Source organism: Carassius auratus, chromosome 20 (assembly GCF_003368295.1).
Source record: "Carassius auratus strain Wakin chromosome 20, ASM336829v1, whole genome shotgun sequence".
In the NCBI taxonomy this organism is placed as follows: Eukaryota; Metazoa; Chordata; class Actinopteri; order Cypriniformes; family Cyprinidae; genus Carassius; species Carassius auratus.
In genome coordinates, this window is record NC_039262.1 from 15,304,753 (window position 1) to 15,315,337 (window position 10,585).

At 37.4% G+C, this 10,585-nt stretch overlaps 1 protein-coding gene across 2 annotated transcripts; it reads right to left on the bottom strand.

The window, feature by feature from the left end:
• Window positions 1-1,630: 1,630 nt before the first annotated feature.
• LOC113037759 (cerebral cavernous malformations protein 2 homolog) lies at window positions 1,631-10,532 on the bottom strand. 2 transcript variants are annotated; one of them, XM_026195110.1, is made up of 10 exons: window positions 10,214-10,532; window positions 6,243-6,419; window positions 5,513-5,596; window positions 5,254-5,437; window positions 4,991-5,121; window positions 4,760-4,895; window positions 4,481-4,535; window positions 4,265-4,394; window positions 3,975-4,113; window positions 1,631-3,474 (listed from the first exon to the last, which is right to left on the bottom strand). In XM_026195110.1, the coding sequence occupies exons 1-10, from the start codon at window positions 10,241-10,243 to the stop codon at window positions 3,188-3,190; spliced, it is 1,353 nt and encodes a 450-aa protein (XP_026050895.1). In that variant the 5' UTR covers window positions 10,244-10,532; the 3' UTR covers window positions 1,631-3,187. The 2 variants fall into 2 exon arrangements, with proteins under 2 accessions (XP_026050895.1, XP_026050896.1); XM_026195111.1 differs by lacking the exon at window positions 10,214-10,532 and adding an exon at window positions 7,113-7,637.
• Between the last annotated feature and the right edge of the window lie 53 nt (window positions 10,533-10,585).

The window sequence follows — 10,585 nt, forward strand, 5'->3', positions numbered from 1 at the left end:
GCCGGTCTTAAACATCTGCAGTGCTTTTTTAATGAGCGGGAATATAGCTGGATAACTCGGTCAGAACAATAGGCCTACCTCAGTGAAAATGTCTTGTTTTCTCATTCACGTCTCTTCAAAAGATGGAATGTGTAAAGCCATTGGGTGCAACAATCTGAATCCAGAAGTAAAAATGCCATTCGTTTTCTCCATACACTCTCAGTAAAATCTCTCGGGACTGTTAGTTCTTTCGCTTACATAAAGCCTTAATTTTCAATACTTTTTAAAGTTGTGTTTTACCCGCTATTTGACTTGTTTTATGGCTTTTAACTTTTTAACAAATGCTTTTTTTTTAAATGCCTATGAAAAAAAAATTATTGGGCAAACACTTCCGGAACAAATTCTATTGAAAAAGTGGGTTGGCACTAATGCATTCTTTACTGCTTTTATAAACTATCAAGACACCTGTCGTTTTGGAGCTATTGTCTGCCAACATTCCTCAGTCAACTTTAGCTCTAATGAGAGACTGGGTGTCTCTGTAGCATTGTCTCCAGTGCAGCTGTCTCGTCAAATGACATCTAACATGACATGAGCTCCCAGCTCCCTGTTAGCTCAGGATGAGGGCACTGTCCTTTGAAACCCTTTGTGTGTCCCTACAGCAGCTCAGTTTGTCAGGATGTGCTTCTTGGCTTCAGTGAGGAATGAGGGTTTTACGCATGCATGCACACTGGAATTACAGGTATGTGCTGTGTGAGCGAAGTTCTGTGCCATGTTCGTCTTCAAGAGGCGTATTATTAATGAACGACTTAATGTCTTCCGCTCTGACAAACTTTTGGCGCTTTCGTTTTATATGTACGGGTGCCAAAGCTTGTTTTGGAGCCATGTGATAATTCCAGTCGAGGTCTTTGAGGTCTTTAGCTCTTGCTTTGATGGCAAGGACTCTCCAGCACAAAATAATTAAAAGGACAGGTTTCTAGCACAAGTTTATCTTATTCAAAATTAACCCTCTAGCTAACCTCAAAAAGCAGTCGATCCAGGGCAAAGGTCGCTTGTTTCAGAGGTAACATCACTAATGAGGGAGAGGGAGTGCACTGTTGCACTGTGGGATACGTTTAATCCTTCTTATCGTTGCGTGATAGCTACATGCTTGGATAAATTGAGCAGGCTTATGTCTATGTTAGGGATTCTTCTTAAATGCCTATTTTTGTCAAGGTTTTAGTTTGGTCATTAGTTGTGAATGTAGTTCTTTTAATCATATGTGAGGGATTTGGAGCACTGTTCCCATTTGTGCTGATGGAAAATAAATGAATGTACTTTATATATTTTTATTAAATTATCTATCTATCATTAATAAATGCTAATAATGGTCAATCTGGATTGCTGCTGTAGTTAAACTGCCCCCTGCTGGCAGCAATGTTATATTGCCATAATGCCACCACAATTCAAAAAAGTTTCATTAGTGGAATTTATTTCCTACTCCATATTAATGAATGAATAATGCATTTATTTAGCACTTTGTTGTGTTTTTTTTCAATATACCAGTTCAAGAAATCGAAATCAAAGTATGTAGGTAAGTCCGTTCTTATTCTTCCTCCTGTAGTTTCACTATAAAGTGCTAAAATTTTACAAAAAGCAATAAATGAGGACGTAAGTGCTGCACTTTTTTTAATAAATTCATACTTCAGTCACATTCTGTACAGATTACAGAACATTACTAGCATCCATGTCGGATGATACAATCAGTGAATCTGCAAAGGCACAATGTTAGATTACTGAAAACTCTGAGGAGATACAATGAACGACAAGACATGAGTGTAATGCAGTGCACTGAATATTGCATTCTCAATCAGCCAGAAAATTGACTTTGTCTAATATCCAGATTTTCCAGGTTTTCAGTCAAAACCAGAAATATATAATGCTACATTTCCTACCTGAAGAAACCCATATGATAATAAATTTGATTAAATTTAAAAGAAGTAAAAAATATATGTTAGAGGAAAAACGTGTCACAAGAACAATGACCAGTTAATATTTGAGGCTGTAAAAGGGTCAAGTTTTGATTGGCACTTCAGTGCAGGAGAAATATACTGCACCTCATGTCCATCAGGTCCATCAACACACATAAGGCAATGCAGATCACGCTTTAGGAAGTGCACCTTCACACTGATCAGAAGACGCATTCAGTGAGACACAAGTGGTCTCATAATATTGACTTCTCCGTCAGTTAAATTAGAATTGCAAGATATAAACTGCGAGATATAAACATGATACTGAGATAAAAAGTTTTTTTTTTTTTTATAAATAAAGGTAATTGGTAAAGGTAACAGTTGAGTTTTTAAAACTTGAAATAAATTTTTTTGTCAGAATGAGTTATCCAGTACTTTGCTCACTTTTTTCATGGAAGTCAGAATTTCAAGATATAATCTCAACTGCGAGACAAACACAGCTGAGAAAAATTGAGGGAAACTCATAATTTTTTTTGTAAAGGGTAACTTTTTAACTTATAATTCTGAGCATTCTCACAATTGACTTATAAACCAAAGTTTATGTAAGTTAACATCTTGCAATTGACTTGAGAGATATAAACTCAATTTAGATTTTTCACAATTCTGACAAAGTCAGAAGCAAGAGGTTAACTTGCATTTGCTGTAAAAGCCTGAACTATGGAATAAAAAGGCACAATTACCTTTATTTTTCGAATAAAACAAGTGACTACAATCTTTTACATTAAGTTATAAATTCTTTCAATTCTGAAGTTTTTCCTCAGAATTTCAAGTTTATATCTCGCAAATCTGAGAATTTCTCAGAAATGTAAGGAAAAAGTCAGAACTGTAAAATAAAAGGTATTATTTATTCTTGGTAGAAATAAGCTTTCATGCAGATCAGTGTGAAAGAGCAATATCTACCAGCAACAAGGTTTCTCATTAGTGGTAGCAGATACTGCCAATAAACATCCCAGAAGAACACAACTGCTGTCCACAGCAATACACAATTCTTCTGTCACAGGTCTTGAAAATCAAAATCAGTAAACTCTGGTTGTGTTAATATGGCACAACATATAAAAATAAGGATGATGGCCAGGAAGTGGTATCCAAACTCCAGCATTGTCAGATTGAATGGACAGCAATAAGGGCCAATGCCCCGTGTGATGATCTCAAGCGGCGATTGGCTAAAGCACACTGCGAGTCACTGACCCAGTGCTGTGACATCAAGACGACACGCCGTCCTGGTCCATACTGCTTCCTAACGCTTCAATGTCATTGCTTATGTCTGAAATCATGCGGTCCCATTCGTCGCCCTCAGAGGTGGGCGTTCCTTCATCCGATCCACCGGCGGCACCGTTTCCATTAGTGGTGGAGTCTGACGCAGAGCTTGTCGTGCGTTTGTAACGTCCAAAGCTGTCCGTTATGATGCCGCGGCCATCCTTCACGCCGATGGTTTCCAAAAAGTTCTCAAAGTGCTGGCTGTCCTTCTCAGGAATGAAAGGCCGCAGTCCTGGAGAGGAGAAAACAGAAGGGAATGTATCAACATAATGACCTATGAACAAATGTGAAGTCTGATGTACCATGTGTGTGTGTGTGTGTGTGTGGGGGGGGGGGGGGTTAACATTATCATGCTACAAATTTCATTATTTTAATGCAAGTAATTTTTTTACATTCATTGTTTTTTATTTCTATGTATATTTAATTTATTTTTATTTTGGTTTAATTTTATTTAATTGTTTATTAAATACCTGCAAATTCACAAGAGGTCAAAAAGGTGACATAGTTCGGAATATGACCTTTGCGACAAAAGCTACTAGTTTGCAGGTATGTTGTTAATATTTTTTATTTCAATTAATGAAAGCAAATAATAGTTTTAGTAAACAACAACAACTCTGCATCGACATGATGCAAATAATGTTAAAGTTTTGCATATAAAGTCATTGAGCAACGAGTAATCCATTAAAAAACAGCTATGTTTAAACAAATTTAACATCCCAACATGTAACTAACCCAGGAGGAGGAACTTCCTGCTGTCTCCGTAAAGCTGACGCAGGTTGATGCAGAACTCATGGATGGAGGCTCCGTTTCTGTACTCACGTAACAGTGTGGCAAACTGCTGGATCTCCTGAGATGACAGCTTTGTCCTCAACTATAGCAGAGGATGACAGGAAAGCAGTGTAAAAACTGAAACCCGAAACGCATGATGGGATCATTTATATAAGCAAAGACGAATTACAGACTTTAACAACAGACATTCAAATGTATTTTTATACACTGTACTCTACCACACAAACACTCACTGTGGTCATGTAGTCTTGTAAAAGCTCAGCAGCTGTTGTGCTTAGTTCACTCTCACTGGCTGTTATGGTTTGTGGTGAGGCTGGGGAGGGGCTAGAGCAGTGTCCCGCCTCTAGAGAGCTTTGGAAAGTACTGAGATTGGACAAAAACACAATGACTGCTCAATTCGAGAGATAAAATGGCACATTACTGCAGAGGTCGGTTGAAGCGATACTCACAATGTGCTCGCCTCGGCCTCAAACACTTCTTTGACATCTTTGCTCGAGGAGTCCTCTTTTATTGGGAAAAAAAAAGAAAAGTATTTAGAAATATTTCAAGTCAGGGTGATATTAACAGCCTAAGCTTCATGAAGCATAAATATGATTCCAATAAATCACCCCCAAGTTGAAATAGTTATGTGAAACTGACTGTGGTCTGTGGTTTTGGGCAAGTACAAATTTACTGGGAAATCCCAAAATGATCTTGCCATTAAGCTCAGTAAGCTCTTGCCTACTCACCGCTGCAGATCGAGAGATGCCTGATGGGTGTTGTGGCTCCATCAAAGATGGCCCTGTCCAGGAAGTCAATGGTGGACTCAGTGTAGACGATCTGGAAGACTTGACTAAGTAGAAGACACAGCTCCTCTGCTGCAGCCTGCAAAACCAGAGCTCATGATAATCAAACCACTGCTGCCTTTACAATAGCAGTAGTTTTTCTAAACTTGTCTGTCACTTGTTTCAGAATCCAACCTTATTGTCGACAGCCAGCACAAGCAGGCAGCAGACCTCCACAAGCACAGCGCCGCTCTCCGAAAGAGAGCTCAGAGTGGGAGATTTTGACATCTCTGTACTATGACATGGAGAACCTCCGGGCTCCCGAGCTACAAAACGCAAATCATACCCCATGGTAAGAATATCTAAAATTATTTTCAAACATTATCCTTAGAATCTTTTTTCAATTTCCGTGTTCTGTTGCACTTTTGGTGTTAATGTTCATCCACATTACTGCGTACCTGTTTTTAGCACCACGAGGTGGAGTGAGTCGTCTCTGATGTAGGACACAGCTGCGATGTCATGAATGGGTACGCGGAGAATGATGTCTTCTCCGTCGCGCCACATGAGCTTCACATTGTATGCCGACAAACTGACAACAGCATCCTGCTCTGATGTCAGCTGCCCTGCCAACTGATGAGACTTCTGCAAAACACATTAGAGAAGCAATGTAGGAATTTATCTTCCAGAACAGACAATGTCATTGGCTATTACTCTTACCCTGGCATTGTCAATAAGCTGTAAAACCTCTGTGCGGCTGGAGGGATTCAGATATCCAGGAACTGAGGTCAGCTGTCCCAGATACTACAAAAGTAATAATAAAAATAATGAAAAACATTTATATTAAAAAATATATATAAAAAAAAAATGGCAAGAAAAAATAAGGGGAAAAGGGATGCAACCAGAGACTGCACTACAAAGTTCTTTTATTTTATTATTTTTGTCTAAGGAGCTCAAGAATCTGGGAGCAGCAGTGCTAAATAACCTGCCACCCATAGAAGCCCCTAACTAGCTACCTAGGAAACTAAGGGAGGGAGGGTAGAAATCAAAGGAGTTGATATAAATGTTGGTATTATCAGCATAACAGTGGAAACCATGGTGCCTCGTTATCTGTTGAAACAGATGCATAAACTGCAAATAAAACCGGACCAAGTATCGAACCCTGAGGAATGCCTTAGGTTGATTAGGTAAAGGTTTTGTAAAAATAACAACTTGCTGCAATATGGGATCCTGTGAAGAGCTTGTGGCAAACACTGTCAAATGCAGAGCTTGAATTCAAAAGAAGAATATTATGATAACTGAGGGTTGACTCTTTTACATGCTTTTAACTTTAATTGGAGACACTGCCTTTGATGGCAAAAGCAAAAGATTTGGGAAGGGTTTTCTCCCCCAAACAAAATGGGAAAATGAGCACATAATACAATAGCACAAATAAGAATGTGAGTAATACCTTAACTTCCTTCTCAATGTAGTCATTGAGCAGAATGTCTGGGTCGATACGGTGATCTGGGAGAGAGAGGGAGAAGGTGTGGAGGGCCCTACGCTCAGTGGACTTCTCTAGAGTCTTCTTATCTCTCACCTTCTCTCCTTTCAGAAACACCCGCTTGAACGGAGACACAATACCTGGCTGAAGAAAGAAAGAGAGAAAGAGAGAGAGAGAGAGAGAGAGAGAGAGAGAAAGGAAATCACATCTCAACCAGAGGAATTAAAAAACACAAGAGCTTTTTCAGTGAGACCATAATTTTATGAGTTTGGTCAGTGGCTAGCTGGACCAAAATGTTTCTTGCTGATGCCTTTCTGATTCACTTCAAACTGACGACATCTTTGAATTCTGTGTTCTGGACTGATGGGGCAACTATTACAACAATCCCAAGTCTGTAAATACATCAACCTCCATGGAAGTGCAGGTTATACTGAATCAATTTTATTCTGAATTAAGTTACTCTGAATCAAATTTAATCAGAAAGAAGTTTATTATAAAACATTCAACATAAATCAGCAAAATAGATGCATTAACACTCTGTCCTTACCCTTCAAATGTACCACTGGCTTAAAAACAACACCACAATCAACTAGTCTCAGCAGTACATTGGCTTGAGGGCTTTTATGAAACCCTATACCTTTGCGAAGCATAATGAGATCGACATTCATGGAAAAAGAATGCTACTTACTCTGTGGTAAACTTAACCACTAATGTCAGCTTGCTATCCAAAATAAAAGTCTCTAAGCTCTTGGAAGTAGTTAAGGCTGAAACCTAGAGGTGGACTGAAAGTTTAAAATTACATTTAAGAAATAGAAGCAAGAGTTCTGCGAGCCCTACCTCTGTCTCCATGATCAGTCACTTCGACAGCACAATGGAAACTGGCGGCGCACAACAGTTGTCCTATGCAACCGTCTGTTGCGCTCTGCTCTCAAAACAGGTTGCATGTGGCTTGTGACAAATGAGGGCTAACTCCCTCAAAGCAGCAAAAGAAACCACACCCCATGACACACACGCGTCCTCAAACACATACTTAAGCTATAGTTCATGCAATCAGGAAGAACAGAAACCACCATTTCCTGTGATGAAACACCCAAACAAAGTATTAAAAAGGTTGTAGAAACTGCAGTCCTTCTATAAAATGATCTCCAGTTATTCCATTCTGTTTAAATAACTGCTTTGAGTAAACAGTACTACAGGTGTGTCACACTAGAAGGTGCTAAATACAGGGCTAGGTGGGATGTAATTAAAAGATGAACTTGGCCTAACAAAAATAATTATACCACTTCGAGTACAACAACACAAACAGTCTAGAGGTCTCTTCAAGTTGTTCAAGATCAGTCCAATCACACATTATATTGAATTTAGTAAAATTATAGCACATCTATGTGTGTTATTATCTATAGATAATAAATAAATATCATTTTTTTCACAATATTAATTATTCATTAATATTGTACTATAACATTTTATTATAGGCCTGGCCTAAAATGCAAATCTACTTCTATACAATATTTAATTTGGGGGGTCTGCTCCATTTTATATATTCACCAAGGAGTCTTTGTCCTGAACAAGGTGCAGGTGCCCTGATATAAAGTATTGAAAACCATCCCATGGAGCCAAGTATATCAAAGCTAACTCATAATATTAGAGGTTTTCGTGTATGAGCAATGAATCTATGATATATTCGGTCTCAGACAAGCCTAATTCGTTTGCATACTAAATTATTGAACAGTCAAGCAAGGAGACGCTAAAGGAACATCAACATTTCATGAGCTCGTGTCCTTCTGAAATTTCAGAAAACAAGGTGAACAGGTGATCCTCACCTGGATTTAACAGAAATACCCTTCAAAGGTTTGGTGCCAGTAAGATTATTTAAAAGAAATTATTACTTTATTCAATTCAGCAATTATTTATTAAATTGATCAAAGGTGACAGTAAAGACATTTGAGTCATGGCACTTAAAATGTAAAATTTTAATTTCAGAAGCTAAAATTTTTTATCTGTCAATTGATTTTTCTGAAGAAAGATAAACATTTAAATATTGTCAATGTATATTTACAGAGTAGAACAATATTTTTTTTTAGAGATTGTCTGGTTTATTAGTAAAATATGTTGACTTCAGCAATATTTGTTGCATTATGTGCCAATGGTGATCCTTCAAAAATGGGGAAAAGGCATTTTTCAAGTTTTTGCTGCAAAGTTCACATGCCTGTAACTCAATAAGTATTAAATATATCTTAATGACCTTTCACACATTGGGTCTTAAAAACATTGCTTTTGGCATCTTCATTTTTAAGGCCCTATATTCTTCATTCATAGAGATACTGTCATTTCAGTTTGGCTCCAAAAGTAAATTCTTAAAGTGTACACATTTAAAGACCATTTGAACAGTCAGTTAGTTTAAATTGAAAAATATATTATATATATATATATATATATATATATATATATATCTCACCAATATTAAACTATTTGAATGGTAGATTATATAAAAAGATTTTCTTGCTTTAAATTCAAGGTTATTTATTTCAGGTTTTACAAATGCCTCTGTTTAACAAGCAATCACAATAAAAAATATTACTAATATAAAATAAATTGCACACTGATTTTGACAGTAAACGACTCAATGCCTCCAACCTGTGGTCACTTGAGGAAACTGATTCTCTCTGCTGAATCAGACTACCAAAACATTCATTAACACATAGCTGCATTAATAACGACTGACAGCCTGACCGTTGAAAGATTACACATCATTCTACTGCGTCTATTACTCATCATTTGCTTTAACTGAGGGAAAGCAAGCATCTGCAGCACAGCGGTGGTTAAGAAGCAGACACAGGGGGCGTCACTTCCTGTCTCAATCTTTGGAGAACCCAACCCAAGTCTGAGCTTGGCACAGAAACACCTCCCCTACAAAAACACTGATCTGACAGGAAACCTCACGTCAGAAGAACCCTGTCTGTGATCCTGCAAGTCCTCACATCAGATAATGTGTTCCTGCAGGCCTGTTAACTTCATCATCAGACAGAGGAGTACACAGACTCAATATAGGGTCAAAGGGGAGACTTTTAAGGTCTGATCATTTGATTTGAGCAATTAATGCTAAAATAATGTGCCAACTGTACCCTGGCTTAATTTTGAAGCTGTACTCAAAAAAATAAATAAAAAAATAAAAAAAATAATATCACAAACACAGATTTGTAGAGCCATTCCCACAATTAATAAACATGCTCACAGCTAAAATGTAGATGCTATCATTAATAGTAATAATAATAATTTACATTTTTATATGTTAAACATACATACAAACAAATTTTGTATTTTTTTAGGATTCTAAACAATTTATTTTGTTAATATTATGTATAAAATATTGTATACATGCATGCTATATAGATACATATATGCATGTATACAATTTTGTTGGACAATGCTGCGATACTATGGCTGTAGTTTATGAATCTTTGATTGTTCTTCTGCTACTAATTGTTTTAGTTGTTGTTGTTTTTCTTTATAAATAGACAGTACAGATTAGAAAACGCAGGTACAGATTATCGCATCTCAATTATTTTTCTACGGGACCATAGGGTCTCTGTAAATCTCTGAAACACTAAATGCCATAAAGAATTCCAGAAGAAAATGACAATAGACCGAAATGTAACAATTACGTGAGTCACACGCTGAGATTCTCAGGTTATTTTGGGTGATGCGCCTTACGTAAACCACCAGCAGTTCCCCTAACGTTACTAAAGTAACGACAAAACACACAGAGACTCCTCTAAATATCACCAGTGTGAAGAATAAAATGAGGGTGTTTTATGAGTCTGAAAAGAGCTAAAACAGCTGTTTATCTGTGGTTAGGCCAACACATTTCATCTAACGTACTAACCAGTTTGTGGATCATGCGAGTAAACTTTCAGGATTTTACGATGTTTGCTTACCTTTTTTACTTTCTTTACGTCATCCTCCATCTCTATGTAGAAATGCTCTTCATTTTAATTGTATTAGACGCAGTGATGTGCACGAGTTCAGTGTCATCTGCCTCAAACACTTCCACCGAGGCGTGCTACCAATCCGAACTAAACAAAACACCGCTCCAGACAAACGACTAACCTTCTCAACCGTGATTAAAAAATAGGGATATATTCAGAAGGGGACAGAGACCTATAAGATGTCATAAAATAAAACAAAAACAGCAACAAACTTTTCAATCCTGCCGCCATTTTGGGCGTAGGACGTCTACCCACAGTGCTTTGCGGGAGAAATAGAAACCTCATAAGTACATATTAAACTACAAACTAAATGGTCTTATT

What these genes read in the sequence shown, in the direction of transcription:
- LOC113037759 (XM_026195110.1), bottom strand. Translation starts at nt 10,243, where the DNA reads ATGGAGGATGACGTAAAGAAAGTAAAAAAG. An exon ending in ACATTGAGAAGGAAGTTAAG is followed by an intron (nt 5,597 to 6,242) that starts GTATTACTCACA and finishes TTACTTTTGTAG; the next exon opens with TATCTGGGACAGCTGACCTC. An exon ending in CCTCGTGGTGCTAAAAACAG is followed by an intron (nt 5,122 to 5,253) that starts GTACGCAGTAAT and finishes TGCGTTTTGTAG; the next exon opens with CTCGGGAGCCCGGAGGTTCT.